Below are 21,746 nucleotides of genomic sequence, written 5' to 3' on the forward strand. Positions count from 1 at the left end.
CAGCCCTGTACACTCAGAGAGCAAAGAGAAGGGAGAGAAAGAGGCGGAAAGAAGACAGCCCAGGCTGCTGGTATCATCGCAGCTGCTGGCAGCCTGCAAACTCTTTTCCGCAAAGCAATTCTCAAGAACTTCTCATCACGTTTGCCCAGCAGGGCAGCAGAGAGAGCTCTCACTGAAGGCATTAGAACCCTGGGACGGACTTGGCTGAACTGGTCCTGCAGTTGCCCAGGCAGGACTCCTACAGCCATTGGCTGCTGAAAATTTGGGATGACCTGGGAGCCTTTTGAATGATGCGACTGAACCCCAGAACTGACCTTGCAGCACACTGATCTTGCAGAAAGCAGGGCTGCAGGGTCTCTGGTGGTGTAGCTGCATCAATATGCTGCTGAGCGGAATGTCCCTGTTCTTCTGGATAATGGAGCACTGTCAGGACTTTAGGTCCTGCCTCTGTGTACCCATTTCAGCACTGCATTGCTTGACACTGGAATATAGGGCAATGTGGCTTTCTATGTGTTAGATATAACTTGAGCATTCCCAAGGAACTCCCTAAGCAGCTGCTGGGAAAATATCATCCACAAAAATCTACACCCGCAGACTGATGTATGCTACTATGCAAAGATTTGTTTGGGACAAGAGAGGTGGAGAAAGAGAAGAGGCTACCTAACCTGGATGACATGAATTTTCTCTTTTGGGATGTTATTTCTCGTCAGATACATAGTAGCTTCCTGTGAATTTAAATTGCGGGTGCTGCAAAATACTGCATTTTCTATTCCTCTGTCAACGCACAGTATCCTTTATAAGTCCCAGTCATAAAATAGCTGGACATTTTTCAATTTGTTTGTCCTTACCTTACCTCTGCTGGAGAGGAAAATATTAATATTTCTATTTTAAAGGAGGAAAACTAAGGGCAAGGCACCCAGGAGTCACCTTAACCGCAGAAATGGTGCTGCTGCAGTTGCAAGGATCTATGGATATCAAGCAAGGCAAAGTTTGCAGGGAGACCAACTGTAAAACTAGCATGGAGTGGAAATAAGACATGCTCAGTGTGGGAAATTAAGGCACTCACAGATAATGGTTCATATTTGCATGACATCACTACAAGCAGACATCATCTGTGTCATTCGCAGTATTTTATCTAGTACGTCCCAGCCGTGCCTGCCATGAGAATGGCCCATTTCTGGCAAGGAAAGCCAGACATCCCACACATAACAAAACTATAAATTTCATGAGTCCAACACCCAGGTATGTCTGTGTGTGCTGCAGACCAGCAGCACTTTCTCCTTAGCTGTGTCATAAGGGAAGGAATAAACAAAACTGCTTTTCCAACATGTCCAAACCCAGCAAAAAAGTCTGCTATATGATCTGATAGAAATGGTGCAGTCAATCTTACTGAGCTGAGTTTTAGGTCCTTTAGGAACACAGTCTGCTCTGAGATTGAGATGAGGCATTTTGTACGTCTCCTGCCTTGAGCAGGGAAGAATCCTGCCACTTGCACACTAACAGGTTTTCCAAAAGATTTTTTTTAATAAAGCCTCAAATTACATTGTGAGCACCCTTTGGGGGCCAAAGGGCTGGAAAGATCATCTAACAAATACCCAAGTGAAAGTTTACCTCCCTGAAATGCAATTCTGCATGTGAACAAACGGACTCATCACTCCTAATGATGTAATTGGGACTTCACCTCATTTGTCCAAATGCCCTCCAAGACAGTGGATGCCAGGACCAGGAATCATCTGCAAAGTGTAGTTATCTCCAACACAGCTGAGCTGCTTACTAAGAATGCCCTTATTAGTAAAGGAAGATCTCGTCAACAGGCAAGGCAATCTGAACATGAATCATCACATCCTAAAAGAGCTGCCTACACTTGGCCAGAAAACGCTGGAGGTACCTAAAATCAAGTGAAAGAAATCCTTCGCCAAAAGTCATTCCCATAGAATGGCTATTTACCTGTGTGGACCAAACCGCTCTCAGTCTACTTAGTCTTGATTTTAATGGTAAAGAATCCACTTCTCCATTGAATCACAATTGTCACTTTACATCTTTACTGGATATTTCAGGATAGAGGTAAAAGGATAAGAGGGCAGAGGACCGCAAGGGCAGCCCAGCTCATGGAATCAATCCTGTGCTGCAATACGCAACTGCATCCTACACACCCTTTCATAAAACGGGCAAGCTCTGCCACGAAATCAATAAAACACTCCTTCCTGAAGACCTCCAGAAAGGCTGTTCAGTATCCTCTGATGGTTACAAACTTCCTTTAAAGTCCAGACTTTGATCTAACAGCCGTTTTATTCTCCTGTGTACACACTGCTGGCTTAAGTCTTCCTGGCTGCTTTCTCCCTGACTGCACCTTCTGCTGCCCTTCCTGTGCTGAGAAGATAACCTCTTCTCATCAGAGGTGGTTACGCTTTTGTGACCCCTGTGTCTCTTTTGCGTCCCTGCTAAAGCTTCTTCAAACGTGGGTAACTTCACGGATACTGAATCATGCTCCTAATAGGGAATAGAGAGACTCCCATCCTGCTAGTAATAAACAGTTGTCCTGTAGTCCAGGACTGCTGATACCAGGAACGGCAATTGGCACCTACTACCTGCACTGAAAACTCAGGGATTTGATTTGAAAAGAAACCATTGGTTTCACCCATGCATATACACCCACTATGAGGAATGTGTGTTCAAACACAAAATATCAGTAAGACAGATGTGATTGTTATCAGTGGAAATCTACCTGCTTATCCTAAGCCAGTGAGCAATCTCAGCACTACCATCAGGTGTTCTTAATAAGTGACTAATCTATATGACACATCAAATTACATCTGTGATTAAGCCCCTCCGATCAATAAAATTGATAATGGCTTCTAAACAAAGCTTTATTTCCCGACTGTACTGAAATGGTGTGTTTCCTTATTTCATTTCATTAGAAAGGATAACAAATCGGTTGTTAAACCTCAAGTGATTTTCTTTTTGCTGAAAGGATGTGGAATGTGCAGAAGGCAACACACCTACCTGGTCATAAATCAAGGTATTACATTATGGATGGCAGGGCATCTCAACTGCTTTCCATTCCCCTTCTCTGGGGGACTGAACTGTGTTAAAATTGCATTTTTCCTGGGAGTTTTACTAGGATTTTTTCTTTCCAGCAACACTTGGACTAAAGAGTCATCACCTTCATATGACCTCATATCGCCTTCATAAGATTTTTCCCCAAACTCTCCCCTCACCCCCAGCTGTCAAAGTTCAAAGTTCTATTTTGCAGCCATGCTCAGATACATTTAGCGAGTTATGGAGCCCCACTCCAGGAAAACATCTTTTTTGACCTACTTGTGGTCACATGCTGTACCTTGAACACTCCAGAGGGAAACACATCCCATGCAGGCACTTTGAAGTTACCTGCCCGCACCACTTTCAAAGCAGACTTCTTTATAAGATGATGTACCCGTAGTCACCCATTTGAGAGCCAACACTTTAGAGATGCTGATTTTTTTCTGTTGATTCCAAGGGCAGCCACGAGTGTCTACATAAAAGTCAGGTATTGAGCTCTAAAATACCTGCTGATGTTTTGAGGCAAATGGATGCCAACTGCTTTCCACACAGTTTGCATGGTAAAATTTGGTTGGACACATGCTGTGTCCACGCTTTTTCCACATGGATGTCACCAATGACCATTTCTACACAGAACATGCAGACATACATAAATGACATCTAACATTAACTCCGGAGTAGCAGGTACCATCTCCATGAACAAAACAAATTTTATGCTGCTCACAACTGCAATTTCTGAATCAGTCCCATTTAATGACTATGGGTTGTGACTGGTGGAAATGCAGAATTATCCCAGTCCAATATTTCAGCATTCCATTATGAAAAACAAACTCCAAAGGATTTTTATATACTTGCTAATGCTTGAGCATTAAGGGCTTGCAACATGACTGAGTGTGTTTTTACATCATAATTGGGAAAAATATTTCCAACAGTTTAATTCAATAGAGAGAAAAGAAAGCTGTTTTGGATTAAACTTTCCCATGAGAAAAATAATTCTGAAAAAGCAGAAAAATATATTAACACTTCAAGCATTTATTCTTCTATTTTGAATGCACTGTATTTAATAGAATTTCTTTAAATGTCTGTGAAAATTAAACGAAGCATTTAGTTGGCTTTCAGATGAGTGTTTTAAACTATCCTGACTTTTCTCTTTACTGGATTCCAGGAGAACGTTTCTTCAAACCACTCCACTTAACTGTGCAGGGACACTTGAAATAGTTTCTGAATCAAAGAAAAGCTTATCTTAGTAGATAAAAGCAGGGGCCAAAAGCCATCCTTGCATGCAGTAAAACTCCTCCAGGGATCAGCTTGTCCCCAGGATGCTATTCTATCATTAAGAAGCATTGTGCAGAAGAGTCCTTCAGTCTGTAGCCTAACTGCAAGCAATGCCAAGTGAAAGAGGATGAGAAGACATCTTCTTCCAGGAGATGAGATACAAATATCAAGCAGGATACGTGTCTTTCCGCCCCTTCCCCCAGCAATGGCATCCCTTGTTTTCGGAGCCTGACAGCCTACCACTGGTGCCTACACCTCCTTTGCTCACAAAACCAGGACCTGTAACTTGAGGGAGGCACTTGGAGGGGAAGAGATCCAACTTGATGCTTCAACCTGAGGCTTTGACAGCACTGCTGCTGGATGGGATGGGACAGGATGGGAAGGGACAGCATCAAAACCAAAAGCTTGTTTTCTCTGCTACACTTATCTACAATTTAAGACTGAGCATGGGTGGCTGTGTTAAAATTTCTCAAGCTCTCTGCAGGCTGCCCACTGGGCAATTGTGTTAGTGTAGACCCATCAACATCACCCACCCGTGTCCTGTCTCGCAGGTTGCTCTGCAGCTCCTCTGCTCACAGCAACATCCTGCAGCCTCTCTTCTGCTCTGAAACCCCATGTGCCCAACGCGTGGTGTGCTGTGCCCAATGCATGGTGTGCCATGCCTGCTCTTTGAGGGCGGCACAGCGCCATGGCTGCTGCCTGAGGCCAGGATGGAGAAACCTTGGGAGGCTGGAGGGCAAACGTGGCATTGTTGACCTGCTCCTCCTCTCCTGATCACTGAAGCACGGAGTGGGTTAAGGCAACTGGACAGCCTTCCAGGAGGACTGCCCAGTGTGGTGTGTGCTCCATGTCACATGAACAAGGAGAGGATCTCAGCCACCTCACCCAACTTTGTAGATACCTTGCAGCTTTGGAGCACACCCTTCCTTCCTCTTCTTCACCACCAGGACAGGAACAGTTTTGGCCTGGGGTTGGGAGGGCAGTTCAACAGAAGAAGAAGGTTGCCATGACTTCCATTGAAAAGCAAATGAAGGATATGAGAACTTCAAGCTTTTAGATCCAGGGAAAAATTGGTTAAGGCATTTCCAGTTCAGAGAGACGGATAACTGACTGTGATTAAACAGACTGAGACACCTAAGCTAGGCTTACCCAGCTGGGAGGCAGCAAGTGATCCCCAGCGAGCTATTCAAACTCTCGGTTGATTGAATTGTACTTTGGAAGTACCTTTTTCTCTCCCTCCTAACGTAAGAGCTCAACATCATCTGGGGCGACTGCCCTGCTCCAGCAGCAGAAGGGGTGAGAAATGACATGGACAAGGCAGATGTGAGGCTGGGTGATGTTGGCTTGCAGGCCAGGGAGGGAAGAAGTGACCCCATACCTGAAGTCTGATTATCCCGAACAATCTCTGCCAAGCATTGGCTGCGCTCCTCTTCAATCTCCTGCATGATACTGCACTCCGGACGTGTGCTGGATGCCTGCAGAAAGGGTAGAGAAGAAGAGAGTGAGAAAACCCATCTATCCTCAGGGATGCGTTCCTGGGGATTCATGGCCATCTAAGCTTTCCTGGGCCACCGCACAATGGGGATACGCATGCAACCTTATTTTTTGTTTGCTTGAGAGAAGGGACTGTAACCGAGAGCCTACTGAAAAAACAGTATTTTCCTCCATGCCTTCCTTAAAAAAAACAAAAACCCACCTATTTTTTTCTGAAGATCAGGAGCAATTCTTCTTCTTTATGCTCCCAGAACCCTGCCTGATTAACCTAACACCAACAGCTATCTAGGGCAGGAAGACAGCAGTTTTAATATTCATGCCAAGAGCAGTGGGATCTGTGCTTACATGGTTTATTCTCCCCGTTCTCACATGGCCTGCCTCCTGGCTCATGCTAATTCAAAGCAAAACAAAACCCAAATCAAATAAGAATGAAATCTCTGATGCAGAGTAGGAGATCAAGGAGCTAAAAAGCAGGAAATTCCCAATGACAAGACTTTCTCCCCCAAGTGGTTTCTCCTCAGTCAGACATAATTACATTGTGTTTGTAACAACACAACATTGGCTTTAAATGTTCAGGTAATTAATCGTGGACTCCTTACAACATGTAATTCATAAACTGCCTCAATCATAAAATATGCAAGTAACAATTTGCACTCCCAAAAAGAAGCAGAAGCTGGACAACGGGTCACATAACAGCGTCCCCTTGTCACCAACACACTCTCAGCTCAGAGGGAACACCTTGCTTCGTGATCTAGCAACTGCAAGCAGAACTTGAGGTCCTATTATGAACGGTGCTGCAGAAACCCCCATCTCTTTCAAAGAGACTGGAAACAGCATTCAGCAGGAGAAACCTATGCAGAAGCTCAGCTGCAACAAGATGGCAAGAAGGGAATGATGTGAAGGAGCAGAAGTCTTGGTTTGAGTTTATACCACCACTGTTAAATTTTGATGCAGAAAAAAACATGAGACGAGTGAGCTTCAGGGTCAGATTTTGAGGACATGGGATGAGCTTTTGCCTGTAAGAAGTGATTGATTCAGTGTTCGCTCTTGATGGACTTTGAAAAAAAGCATATATTTTCACCTGAAATAGGCAGAGAAAGGAAAGGGAAAGGAAAAGGAAGAAAAGATCTTTTCATGTCTCATTGCAAAATGTGTGAGCTATTTCTCTGTCCATATATTTGCCAGACAAGTTTGTAAGACAGAAGGCCCAGAAATCCTTTGAAGGAACAATTGTTTGATGTAAATTGCCCTTTGGATTAAAATTATGAAATAATTTAGCACATTAAATTTATTCTCAGCATTTCTTATTAACCCAGCCTGCTCTCTTCCCTGTTTCACTCCATGTCTTGTTCAGACTGTAATTTCCTTTAGGTTGGGAATTGGCCTTGATTAGTAGTGTATAAACAATTAATTATGTGGTCTTCTAGTCAAAAATAATAATAAAAGAAAAAACAAATATGAGAAGGGGGGGAATTATTTGGAGTTGTCTTGGAAACAAATCTTAGGAAATTTTATCTTGGCTTATCTAAAATACCATAAATTCATTTTGGTTTGATTTACAGTGCTTCTTGCCTTTTTATTTTAACCTTAAAAAAGCATGAGGGGAAGCGTGAGAGATTTGTGGAACAGTTACTGTAAAAGTAAAGATTGAAATGTTTTCAAAACATTCTGATTTTTTCAAAGGAAAATTTTAACTCTCTGGACTTAAACTATTGCCAAATTCATCTCACATCTATAAATAACTCAAGTTTTCACTTTATAAATTAATTCATACAGCTCCAACTTTGATCAGGGTTGGCAAAGCACTGTGTACTTCTACAACATATTTTAATTTTTTTTTTTTTATGCAGTAAATTTTCTACCAAGCCCATTAGCAAGTACTTAACTGCTGCACCTTCTCTTCACTAAAAATACACATCTAAATTGGTTGATTGCACATTTACCTTAATGGCCCAATATTTACTTTTGTGTAAATATTTTATCACCTTTCAAAAAAAAAAAACAAAACTAAAAAAGAGGCTGATTCATTGTTAATATTCTGAAAAGTGGGCTCACGATAGATTCAGGTAAACTTGATTATAGATAGAATTTTAAAAATCGCATCTTTTTTTCATCCAGTCCAAGAAGAAAGATATCTATGTTAGGCAAACCACTGGAAAAAGTGTCCAACAGTTTAAACACCAGAATACACGTGATCTTGGCTTTTGTAGTGCTGGTGCTGACTTACTGTGAGCTTTTAAGCAATTGGTGGCTCCATTGACTGAAGGAATAGGATCAGGTTCCTGACTGATCAGGAACCCTGATCCCCACTGATTTCAAGCAGAGCCAGATGCTGAGGTGGGATTTAGTCTCCTGAACAGACCTATCTAACCTCAGTTGAGATGTCCTAGGGCATCCCTTGTGGCCAACATTTTACTCCAGGGGGCAGAGGATTGCGTAAATTGTATGTTGGATAGGCCAACTCCAAACCAGCAACCTCATATTTACTAAGTTCTCTAGAACAGTACTAGATACTTAAAAGCAAACAAACAGTAAGTTTGCAGATGATGCCAAGTTGGGCAAGAGTATTGATCTGCTTGAGGGTGGGAAGGCTTTACAAAGGGATCTGGACAGGCTGGATCGATGGGCTGAGGTCAATGGTACGACGTTCAACAAGACCAAGTGCTGGGTCCTGCACTTGGGTCACAACAACCCCATGCAGTGCTACAGGTTTGGGGAAGAGTGGCTGGAGAGCTGCCCAATGCAATATGAGTCAGAAGTGTGTCCAGGTGGCCATGAAGATCAACAGCATCCTGGCCTGTATCAGGAATGGTGTGGCCAGAAAGACTGGGGAAGTGTACTCAGCACTAGTGAGGCCCCACCTCGAGTATTGTGTTCAGTTTTGGGCCCCTCACTAGAAGAAAGACATTGAGGAGCTAAAGCGAGCCCAGAGAAGGGCAATGAAGCTGGTGAGGGGTCTGGAGAACAAGTCTTACGAGGAGCAGCTGAGGGAGATGGGGTTGTTTATCCTGGAGAGAAGGAGGCTGAGGGGAGACCTTCTCGCTCTCTACAACTACCTGAAAGGAGGGTGTATAGAGGTGGGGGTCAATCTCTTCTCCCAAATAACAAGTGATAGGACAAGAGGAAATGGCCTCAAGTTGCACCAGGCGAGGTTTAGATTGGGTATTAGGAAAAATTTCTTCCCTGAAAGGGTTGTCAGGCTGCCCAGGGAAGCGGTGGAGTCACCATCCCTGGAGGTATTTAAAAATGGGTAGACGTGGTGCTAAGGGACATAGTTTAGTGGTGGACTTGGCATTGTTAGGTTAAGAGTTGGACTGAATGATCTTAATGGTCCTTTCCAACATAAATAATTCTATTATTTATAAACAAAGAAAGAAAGAAAGAAAGAGTCGGATGTATCTCACCTTTGCTCTCAGTGGGACACATCTTCCATCATTTTAGCTGTGTAAAAGCTCTATATATAGTCTGAACTGTTTTTTACCATTCCTTCTAGTCCACAGAGAGCTAGCGAGCAACAGCCCTGAAGGCTTTCATCCCACTTCACCGACTGTAGTTGGACCAGTTCAAACTAAAATACCTACTATTCAGCTGGAGAAGGTCAGTGATGTGTGAATTTAATGTCTAAAGACCTTTAACTGAATCATCAAGGTCAACAAACAGTCTCACATTGGAGGCCTTCTAGTTTATGGCTCATTTTCCACATTAACTAAACAAGTAAATAAATAACCCAAAGAATCACAGCAACCCTCCTTCTGCCTTCTTAGTGATGACAGTAATAACCCTCACATATCACAACCATCGTTGCTATAGACTAACAAAGGCAGCTGAAATTGAAAAAAATAAAAAATAAAAAAATCACGGTTTGGGGCATTACTGGGAAACAGACAGGTGTGATTTTGACAGAAAAGTCATTTTTTATTGGTAGGTCAACAGTTCAGCTGGCGTGATGGTGAGCAAAGCAACAAGTTCAGCTGCCTTAATTCACCTCCCAGTTTAGAAAATGCTCATGGCTGACGAGACCACTCAAGATCTTCGAGCCTTGCCTGCCAAGGGGGATCTTCCCTGGGATGAGAGGCTAAATAACTCTCCTTCCTTGGTGTATTCCTCCTAGAAAAGCTTGAAGTAGACTTTACGGACAGCTTGATACAAACTCACTTTACTTCTTCCCCAGCTCTCTTTTTTTGTTGTGTAGTTTTGTTTTGTTTGTTTCTTCCTGTGAAAAAGGCAGAGATTTTGGGCTTTGGCATCTTTCACTGCAGCCAGTGACTGGCCAAGCAGACATGCGACTGAGGACTACACTAATTCACAATTTCCTGTCCAAAAAATGTAGATAAAGGGAAAGCATGACCAGCTTTGGTTGGCTCACGTTAACATCAACTAGTGAACAGCAATCCACCTTCCTGGGCATATCCGTTGTGGCTGAAGCCGAAACTCAGTAAATCCTCCTTCACTAAGGCCTCCTGGCATGCCCAAGATACCACGTAAAAATTACAGCGGGTTCGTCAGAGGTAATTTTTCCTGCATACACTCTGAAGCCCTGAGCAGAAGGATGAAGGGAATGTTTTTCTGGATGCTATTTCCTGCAGCTCTGAATTCTGCAGCAACTCTCATGTGGATTTATCCCCAAAGTCTTTCTTAATGAGAGTTTTCCTTCCTGCTGGATCCCTACAATTGTTAGAGGATTACTGCAGTCTGCTACTGCAAAGAAAGCCATTGTGTACGCACTTTAATTAAGCACATTTCAAAGGATTGTCACAGACTGAAGGTGCCGCGGAAATTTTTACTCTCATCTATGCTGTTGGCTAAACACGGACCAATCATTTGCTCACATGGCAACTCCTCAAAGGCAGGTGGGATTCACAGGGAAGCCACAGCTGTGGGTAAGCAGGAGTATGAGCTAACAAGAAGCGATGTGAACCTCAGCACCTTCTTTTCTCCTGATTCCAGCGTATTCCCGGGCTCACCTGGAGCTCACCATACGGAGACTCCAGAAGAGACAAGGACTAGGGTGACCAGAGTGATAATAGGATTTGGAGTCAAACAAGGAAGGAATATAATTGAAAAGCCTACAGATGATGAAATCACATACCTCACCCATTTCTGTTCAGCTCCCACAGCCTACACAACAGTGACACATGGGTACACTTTGAGTTACCTGAACAAAGATCTCTTATACCATTACTATCATAGAATCATAGAATGTGTTGGGTTGGAAGGGACCTTTAAAGGTCATCTAGTCCAACCCCCCAAAGCTTCTGTGGAGGTAGTAATGGTATAAGACAAGAGCATCAGTCACCTTCCTACAGTCTCTATAACACGACTTCAGTCGCTGCTGGAGGTGGAGATGAAGTTTCTCAAGCCTTTTTCATGTGGACAGCAAAGGAAATTAAAGCTTTTAGCAGGTAGGTCTTATTTCAAGCCTCAGTAGCATAACCCAAAGGAACTACTTCTGGCTAACTGCCAGAAGAATTCGACCATTAATTTAAGTCCAGGGGCTTTTCATTTATGTTCATTATTTGCAGGAACATGGGACTGAAGGAACTTCACATGCAACAACTTCGGCTTTGATTTCTTTCATAACTACATTCACCTCTGTCTTAAAACTAGATTTTCGGTTTCTTTTTAGTTTCTTCCTTTTGAACACCCTCAGGAAAATACAGGTTTTTTCCTAAAAACCCTATTCCTAAAAATACTGTGTACAAGTGCAAGAATGAGCAAGGGGAGTGGACCAAAGACAGACACCAACACAGGATTTTTATCTACGCTGGCGGGTAACACAATTTCCGACAATAACACTGTCAAACAAAAGCTGCAAAAGCTCCAGTGGTCTTGAGAGGGGGGAAAAAAAAAAAAGTATTTATGGAGTATTACAATTTTTTACTTTTCTAATGGACCTTTGTCTAAGAATCCAAACCATGTTATAAATATGTCGTGACAGCAAGACCAAGTAAATGTTAGATATCAATAACACAGACGTAAACTGAGAGATAAGACCAAGTTCAAAACATACTGAACACCCCATGTGGCCTTTGTAGGATCAATAAAGAAACTTGCAAAACCAATCTTTTTAAGCAGAGGCAACCCATATTCTGCTGTGACCTCTACTCATGTTGTAAATACATTACTCTGCGCCCAGCCATGAGTAAAGGACTCTCAGAGCACGGGTAGCAGCATGTGTCCCTAGGAGACTTTTCCAAATAAAAGAGGTCCAGGCAAATACCCAAGTATCCTGACTTTCACTTCACTGTTCAAATCACTCCATTTTATGCTCCTGCCAAATATAATCATGCCAATAACAGATCTATCATTTGACAAGGAAAGCAGATGTTCTTTTCCGACTCATCTAAACAGGCCCTGTTAAACAAAGGCAACTTGGCCAAATCAATCCAGCAGCTTGGAGGCCTTCATTTAGACTGATTGTCCCCTTTCTGTGTGAGGGGTTGGAAGATCAAGGAAACATGTGCCGAGTGTTTTGCAAAGAGCCTGGAGAACAAGAAGGAAAGGGAAGCTGAGCAGCTGTGTTGCTTAACTCCTTAGTGACAAGCTTGTATATGCCTCTTTTCAAAAGCAGAGCTGAATTAGGGTCTTAAGGAAGAAGTGAGACACCCTGGCACCGGCGTAATGACACATAGCCATTAAAAGAGAGGCAGCACTTAAGTAAATGCCCAAAACTGAATAGGAGACAACTCCGGTGGCTGGGTAAGCACATTTAGCTCCTTACTTTAAATTATCAGCTGGAGTGCGTAAGTATGAATTTCCTTTCCAGGAAGATCAGATGCAGAATTTCAGTTAAGGCTATTGCAGAAACAGAGGGATACTGCAACACTGAAATCTATGGTGTTTAGAGCTACAATTCAGAGCAAAAAGTTATAATATCTCTGCTGTGATTTAAAAAAAATAAGCAAGGAACAATAGTGATTATCCCAAGTGTAGACAGGGGCAGGAATGAAAGGAAAGGAGAGGACTCCACTATCTGACTTCCATAGAAATTGGAGGCCAGCAAAGTAACTTGCAGTTTTCCTTGAACTGCTGGCCTTTGACCTTTTTCCTCCCAAAACCAACCCAGGGGTTACTAGCCACCAGGTCCACCTGCCACAATATTGAAGACCTGCCACTGAACTCAGATCTACTCAGATGGCCCCAGAAAGTTGTAAGGCTCTGGGTGGGGTGTAGAGCAGAAGGGATTCCCAAATCCAGAGCAATGGAGACCAGCAGTTACAGCAACACCCTGGGGGAATCCAAGCATGTAAGTGGGCAGTTCAGTGTCACAGGAGGCTGTGACAAAATAAGATCAAAACCACAGTGAAATCCCTGTGGTTTCTTCCCTGCACTTCATGTTCTCAGTCATCCCCTAGACCTCTCCCACTGCCTGGGAGCTGTGTACACACATCATGTACACAAAACCTTTGGCAAACAGGACCCCAACAGCCTCCTGCAAAGCTGGCTATTGGATATAATTTATGACCAGGGAGCTGGATAAAGCAAGCTGGATATTCTCCAGTTCTCAGAAATACTGCAGTGGTCTGGTTTGAGGAACAATAGTTTTGGTTAGCGGTGTGGGCAGCTCCTTTTAACTTTTAGGGGAACTGAAAGCTCTGAGAATGTCTAGAAACCCAGCGTTAATCCAGCGTTACTGCACCATCAGTAAAGCAAGGGCTAGAATGATGGACACCAGGCTTGCCCACCATTCATGCTGGAAATCCTCACAGCTGCAATAAGCAGCAACTTCACCCGTAGCTCAAGGGCTCTCTGGAGACGATGTGTTTCCTGTGCCCAGCTTCTCATTGCAAGCTTAGGATTTTGTGGCTGGTTTTTTTTGTTTGTTTGTTTGTTTTCAGGCAGTCAGGGAAGGACTGAACAGCAAAGTGGCAAAGTTACAGCAGCCAGTGTCCCAGGTATGCTTTTCCTTGGCAGCACAGGCACTCTGAAGCTCAGTGGCACTAGCAATATGGATGAAAGAGGGGGTTTGGCATTTACTGGGTGCCCTCTCCTTGCTTAAGTGTAGCAGCCGAAGCATCTCCAGCTGAGCAGTCAAAACTGGACACATTCAGCATTTGGAGCACTCGGTGCTTGAAACTTTCCTGAGCAAAATAAACAGTAAATGACTGTAGGACATGGATCTTCCAATCTTGTGGCACAGCAACCATAAGAAAAAGGAAATTGGGTCAGAGCACAGGTTTATCAAGGTCAGTACCACTTCCCCAAGAGCAACCAGGAGGAGATAAAGGAACAAGAAACAGAAAACACAAGAAACAAGACACACATATTATAATCCTTCCTATAGCGTATGTCTTCCTGCAGTCACCACAGTGCCTTTCTATAATTCAGTTGGTGATAAGGTTTTAACCTTCTTGGCTATCGATACCTTCAACATCTTTTATTAGATTAGAACCAACTCCAAGATGATTTTACTACTCATACATCACTCCCCATAGTGAAAAAGTGCCCCTAACAGGGCTTATGTGTGCCTCTATTCAAAGCTTTCTATTGAAATCCAGGTATGTGCCTGCAACAATCTGTAAGTGCATCTAATTTCAAAGAGTTCACTTCAAAAAGACTCATTACCTACAAGGCGGCGTACAAAAAATACAAAGATATTGGCAAAAGATGAGTTTGTTTCATTCAGAGATCAGGAAGAAACGAGTCTTCCCTCTTTCAAATGAAGCAGAAGTGATTCAGTCAACAAGGCTCTGTTTGAGGAAGTTACTTATGGATTTATAAAGCATCCATTGTAAAGAATCAGAGCTCTCTATAGAAAGATTCTTCACGGACAGTCTGAAGCATCCAGGCGTGTTTTCCAGGAAGAAGAGCCTACTGGGATGAGCTGCCTGCCTAGGCTGTGTTTCAGAACAAAGGATCAAGTCATTGTTCTTAATAATGAGGGAGTCAAAACTACCGCAGTGATTTGGAGCCACTCCAAGCACAAGAGCCACCATCTTCAACAAAATGAGGACAAGGCCATTCTTCCCTTCTTTGGTTGAGTATGGAAGGAAGCAAAAGGGCAAGTAACTCACTAAAAGCTGTGACAGAGAGCGAGGGAGCATCACTGCCATGAAGAATGAAGATTCACAAGAATGGAGAAAATGCAGAGAGCAACAGAAGAGATCCTTTCCTAAGAGAGCCCAGGTTGGACCTGCACACGGACACAGCTTTGATTGAGAAGAACAGAACATGGCGGAAACCACTGTCTGGTTGTCCAGAGCTCTCCTAGAGGAAAGCTGTTAATTATGTTTATGTTTGGTAGCTTTGGATGCAGAGATTGTTTTTGGTAACCCTCACTGTGCCCAATGGCTAGTCTACATAGAAAACATGACCAATTGATAAAGAGGAACATATTCTCATCAGGACTTGGTGGGCTGACTGAAGATGGAGATTTTAGGAGGGACTTAGATTCCTGAAGGGGACAGTAAAAGAGAGCTGAAACTACTAGCATTCACCCTGCACAATTTTGAGTGGTTTGTGTGAAGGATCAGTATGAAAACATGGGAATAAATCAAAATATGGTTTCGCTCTTCCTGGCTGAAAAGGACTGAAAGCTACAGGTTAAAGAGATTGTAACGTGAGCCTAAGAGCCTTAGACACACACAAAAATTTAACAAATATGACTTGACACACGCTCACATACACTGTCTAAACCAGGAATGCATGCAACACTTCCACCTGAAGAGAGCATTGATGTTTTCCCAGGAGCATGAGGGTCACATCTAGTATTTCTGACAATGCCAACCACCTTCCTCTTAATAATGCTCAGAATAGACTCAAGATTCCAGAATGCAAGGATGCTGTGACAGGGCTACATCTCAACTACTGTCACTCCTGTTGAGTACACAGCTGAGTGTCAAGGGAAACAAATGAACAAAGCAAAGTGTCAGATGCTAGAAATACCTGCATTACAAATCAAAGCAACCCAGCGGCAATTTCCATGAGTTGAACATGGCAAGACTTGGCCAGGAAAGAGTTCACCTATGGCTTTAAGGAAGCAAGGATCTCACCCTCGCTTCCTGCATGGCCTCACCATCCCAGCTTGGCTGTTAGCTTCAGGTCTAAAAGACCTTTCCATGTGCTAGTTTATGCTGATGTCCAACTCTGTCAGAGGTGTCCTGCTTGATATGAAATATTTAAATGTTCTCCTCATAATATGCTGGTCAGCCAGCAAAGAGCCAGCAGACAAAAGAAGAATTTGGATGGAAACAAGAGTGAGAAAGGAGCTGGCTCTTGTTCCGTGGGACAAGGAAAAGACTCCAAGTCTCATATGAGGAATATCAAATATGAGGAAAATAATAGATTAGATAATTAGGAAGATAAAACCTGAGCTGGACATTAGGAGTGATCAGAACACCCAGACAGAGTGGCTGATGGCTCTGGGAAGAAAAGGATGATCAGAGCAGTACAAGGAGCAGCAAACCTCTGAGCACTGCTAGAAGTCTTGCCTTCAGTGTCAAAACCAACTCAGCTAGGCAGAAGTCGTCTTTCAGTGATACGAATAAAAAGAGAACAACAAAAGGAAAAAAAAAATTGAGATTGCTATGCAAAATGCTGAAATTCAAGACAAAACTAAACATAGCCCCAGAAAACGAGAAGTCACATGCAGCCCCACCCCCCCACTTCTGTTCACTGGCTTTTCCAAAGAATCAGAGTTAAAAATATAATTTTAGTAATAAAAAAGTGAAATAGTTACATGTGGTGAAAATGACATTGCTTGAATAATTGAGAACAACAACAAGGCTGACTGGGAAGGCAAACAAGGGTAAGGAAACTGTTATACATGAGGTGAAAGCTACTCAAAAGAGAACAACATGCTCAGATTGGGTGGTGGGAGTGGTACCATCTGGCTGAAAGTCAACAAATGTAATGCTTTTTTATATATAAGAAGAAGGGGGAAAAAAAAGATCCAGACAGCCATCAGCAAGTTAATCCGAGCACAAAAGTACACAGGACTTTTGAACACCACTTGAAGGACGGAGTAATTGAAAGCATGGTAGCAAACGGATTTGGATAAAATACAAAATGTGGTTTATCAAAAGTAAATCATGGGATTGTAACTGATAGCTTTTTTTGATAAGATTCCTGGGGTGGTTTGGTTTTTTTTTTTTTTTTTGGAGAGAGGAAAATCAGTGGATCTAATCTTTCCTAACTTCAGTAAATAGTCTGATGGCATGCCAAAAGGAAATGACTGCCTTAACGATAGATACGGGGATTAATACAACTGGAAGGATACTAAGGAAGTGGGTAAGCATGAAGACTGTGGCTGGGATGAAGCCAGAAACACGGAACCACAGGGAAGTCTGCAGTGGTATTAGTTAAGAATCTTTTACAGTATCAGGCTTTACAGTATAAAGGATGGAATGAAATGCAGTGACAGAAAGATGAGGAAAGATGGAACTACCAAAAAAAAGGTCCATGAGAATCTAAAACCTCTGCTGGAAATGACAGGGCAGAAGGACCTGTTAGGTGACTGAACTTGAAGGATGCTGGACCACATAGAACAAAGCCGACCAGCTAAAACATTATAGGCAACATACTCTTCTCCCCTTGGTCTCTATTTCTAGCAACCCCCTCTTGGGGCATTTTCTGAACATCCCCATAGAGGACAATACTCTTGGTGAGCAGGGTGGTACACGTGTCTTCTCACACGCCTGCCAATGTCCAGTGCAGATCTGCCTACAATGGAAGCTGGGGGCAAGAGCCCTTAAAAAGGGACAGAGAGGGGTAATTTAAAGGATGATGCTGGTCCCTCTGTATTAATCACGATTAATTAGCCCTTCACAGCCACCTCCTCCATGCTTTTGCAGACCCCACCTGTGCTGCAACTTCTCATCCAGAGCCTGATCTTTCCTGGTTCCTCTCCAGCATCCCTTGACGCTGAATGCTTGGTCATATCAAATCAAGAGACAGCAATGATACCAGACGGCTGCCCCAGAAACTGCAGTCCTGCGTGTTAGCTACATTAATGCTGGAAAGCCAGGAGGAGGGAGGGGAAAAAAGGGGAAAAAAAATGGGACGAAAAGGGAAGAAGGGGGAAACAAGGGGGGGGAAAGGGGGAGGGGGGAAAAAGGGGGAGGGGGGAAAAAGGGGGAGGGGGGAAAAAGGGGGAGGGGGGAAAAAGGGGGAGGGGGGAAAAAGGGGGGAAAAGGGAAAGAAAAAATATAGCAACTAAACCCAACTTTGGTTCTGGGGAAGAAAGTATGAAATCAAGGCAAAAAAAATATTGCTGACTCCCCAAAACTCCTTCAAATATGTAAACTGAATTAGTTGAGAGACAAGCAGTAGCGTGCTGAGCAGCAAGAGTATCAGTGAGAAGCACAGGGAACTTCTACTTCCCCTGCATTCACTTCCAGAAGGGTGAAAGAGGGGAGGAAAGGGAAACTACTGTTAAGAAATCAATCCTACCTGTTGCTCATGCCTCCTTTGTCTTGTATGACTTTCAAACACTGAATATAATATGGAATAACAGAAGAGGAGGCTTTCAGGTGTCCCTTTGATTTCGCTGGGATTTCAGTTCTCAAATAACCTTATGAAATGGGGTGATTTCAGACTGATGCTCAGCCCTCCAGTGCATACATAAAGAAACATGGTTCCGCACAAAGCCAGTAACAAGAGCGGTCATTTTTCCTAATATAGCCTAGGAATCTACTGATAATCTCTCAGTGGTACTGAGTGATGATTTCTGGGTTTGACAGAACAAAACCTGAGACAGTCAGATGCTCTGGCAAGCTGAACGCAAGAGCCTGAGCCCCAGAAAACCTGAATCCTCTATTAGTGACATTGGTATAATGCCTCCAGCTAATAACATAACCATGGCCTTAATAACAAATTGTCTCCACTCGTAAACTGGTGGAAGTTCATCCAACATTATAGCCAAGTAACACAGGTGTGAGTTATCGTAGTGTAGAAATCTGTCTTATTGGCAAGTACTCTTCAAGTACCTTTTGAATATAGCCTTGAGGACAATGCCACTTGAGCTCAAAGAACAGTCATACCACTATGTCTTATGCAGCAAAAGGTCATCCACATAGTTAGTTGTCCACTTTTTCACCTTTAAAAATAATAACCAGTAAATTTGCATTGGGAGGTAGTAGCATTTTTGCAGAGTAAATTGTAAGCCACAAACTTCAGTCAAAGAGATTTCTATTGACTTGGAAACAGCCAGGATTTCACCTAATTTCCAGGTAGCTGGCACAACATACACCTTGGCTAACTGAGGCAGCAAACATTACGAATGGCATTAAAAGAATGATTAAAGGTCTGGAAAACTTGCTAGTGCCAAAACAAAACATCCCGGCTAAACTGAGAGAGAGAGAGAAGTCTAATCAATCACAACCAGCAAGTGCCTAAACCATAAGAAGATTTCCTACCAAGGATAACTATTTAATGGGAAAAAAAAGGCTTAACAAATTCCCGTGACTGAATTCTCTAATGAGACAAATGTGGATTAGAAGTAAAGCACTGCTTGGGAATGGTTTAACACTGACTGGCGTGACTTACTGGAAGAGTGTCTTCAAATCATTCCGGTCCAAAGCAGAAACTAATGTTTGGGGCTATGCAGATGGTCAGTCTAACACAGTCCAACAGATGACCTCCGGGGGTCCCTTACCCCTCACCCAGTCTGTGATACTGGGTGAAAATGATTTCAAGCTGGCCAAGAGAAAAGGGAGCAGGTGCGATTCCTGGGAGTCTTATCAATCTAGCTATCACATTCACAGATTGAGGGCAAAGAAAAACCAACAAAGATTAGGAGGTTCCATAAGGAACCAACTATTCTATCCCCGCGTGATATGTAAGAAGTCCCAGTAATGGTTTATGACATGCTTCTGTCCCATTCTTTCTCAAATGTCCCCAGTGACAAAGACGCCACAGTGTCCTTACAGTCCCTAATCAATTCCTAGGCTTCTCTCTGCTCACCATCAGAAAGATTTTGTCTGTTTTGTGAAACACAAAATTTCTGTGCCTTCAATTTAGGGCACAAATTTCTAGTTCTACCCAGACTGGTTCTGGAGAACAGATTTCCTGCCCCCCGGCTTCTTACTTGGCAGTAGTCTTTTCACATACTTAAAGACAAGTTGGGATTTCTCCTTTCTGTGTTTTTGGTTTTGTTTTTGTTTTTTTTTTAGAATAAACATCCCCAGTTCTTTCAGTTTTTTCTCCGACAGCATTTTTTAGACATTTCATCATTCTTCTGGCCCTGCCTGGACTCTCTCTGGCTTCTTCAAGGGCTTTTACCCCAAAATAGACACATCTGCTCCAGCTGAAAGTCTACCAGGGATCACTTGTCTCTTTTCCTTTAACCCAAACAAAAGTTTGGTTCCAGTTTATTGTTTATGTTACTTGCAGCCTGACATAATCAGCAGCCAAACATAAAAGGGGTTGCCTACATGTTCAGCCCCTCCTCTGAACCCTTGACGTGGGGGAAAAAGAAAAAAAAAAAAACTAAAAGAGGAAAAAAGGACTAAGAAATCCTGATTTTGCAGACAGAGAAGAGAAGCTCACAAAGTCAAGGACGGCAAGAAGTTTCATCAGAAGTAGGAACAAAGGGTAATTCTTCCAGATCCTTTATCTAAGTCTTAGGAACAAAATCACCTTTCAGCAAATTTCGGTAATATCAGTGCAGTAGGTGAATGCCACACTCCAATGAACTTTGTGTTGCACCGTCACTTACAGCTGAACAGGACAAATAAACCACGGGGAATAACAACAGGGAATAACGTCCTCCATTCCAGAGGAGGAGCAGAAAAGCTATCTGAAAAGGGCATCCCCCTTTGTACCTTCCAGCTCCCTAAGTGCCACAACAGGTTCCAATATCTCCTGGACTTATAAGTTCACTTTGAAATAGAAAGGTAAAAATACAGCTTTACCCTGCAAAAATAATGGTAATTGATAAAAAAATTTATTAAAAAACCCCGAGTATTTCCTTGGTTTAGTTCATCTCCATTTATAAAGCCCAGCAGCTCTAATGTGTGAACCTCACTGAGAGCCCCCCAGACAGGTGGGCTTCACAGCGTACTTGGGACTTTCCTTATTATAAATAAGGATTGAATTGCCATCAAACATCAGGAGGTTTAAATGAACGTTGAAGGAATGGAGGTAACCAGGGAAATTATTCTGCAGAGGAGGTATCTCTGCTGTGGTTTTACTTTTTTCCCCAGGGTTTGTCCAGCCGACCAGGACCAGTCAACCAACAGACCTTGACATCATCCTCTAAACAGAGTCATCCTCAACATCTGACCCTCTCTGTCCCTTGGGGTGAGCAGACCTGAACACAGCATCTGTCGGAGGGGGACACTGTTAACACAATACATTACTGCTCTTGAAAAGGCTGTTTTCCACTCTGACCCGTCTTTGAGATTTCAACACTGCTAAGCATTGATGTGGGCAGCGCAAGTCTCCAAGGAGCTGTGGGCAAAGGTGTGCAAGATCTCCTTGGAGTGGCCGTGGTGCACCTGCAGCCCCAAGACATTGCACTCCCTGTTCAAACACACGCTCTCTCTGGGTAGGTGTCAGCTCTGGCCAACAGTCGCCCAGCTGCAACGTTTGCTCTTCTTCCCAGGTTGCTGAAAGCTTCTCCAAGCATCTGACTTCATCTGAGGTGGCTGTAGCTCCTCATGCTGTCCCTCCTGCCCAGATGCCTGGGCCCTGTTAGTTCATTTGTGTGATATATCACAATATTTGTGATATTCCTTCACCTTTTTGCCTACAACAACTTCCCATGGAAGCGAAGTCTTACCTAGTAGTTTAACAGCAACCAGTGTAAGATCTTCACCTGCAATCCCCAGCCAACACCACTGTCTCGTTAGAGTATTAATTCAGGATGCAACGGGAAATAAGACATCACCTGCTAAGCCATTCATATGCACTTTCTGTTTCTCTAACAACAAGTCCAGCCAAGTGTGTCCATCCAAGGAAGATAAATGTCACGGCTTTAAGAAACTATGGATGTATGT

General features: G+C 43.2%; 1 protein-coding gene across 1 annotated transcript in view; it reads right to left on the reverse strand.

The window, feature by feature from the left end:
- The window catches only part of VIPR1 (vasoactive intestinal peptide receptor 1), a 120,700-nt gene that overhangs the window by 77,297 nt on the left and 21,657 nt on the right, over positions 1–21,746 (reverse strand). The window contains exon 2 of the mRNA XM_063324301.1: positions 5,693–5,789. Coding sequence (XP_063180371.1) covers positions 5,693–5,789 — 97 coding nt within the window. The remainder of the gene's footprint in view (positions 1–5,692; positions 5,790–21,746) is intronic.

The sequence above is a fragment of the Chroicocephalus ridibundus genome, chromosome 2 (genome assembly GCF_963924245.1).
Source record: "Chroicocephalus ridibundus chromosome 2, bChrRid1.1, whole genome shotgun sequence".
Taxonomy (NCBI): domain Eukaryota; kingdom Metazoa; phylum Chordata; class Aves; order Charadriiformes; family Laridae; genus Chroicocephalus; species Chroicocephalus ridibundus.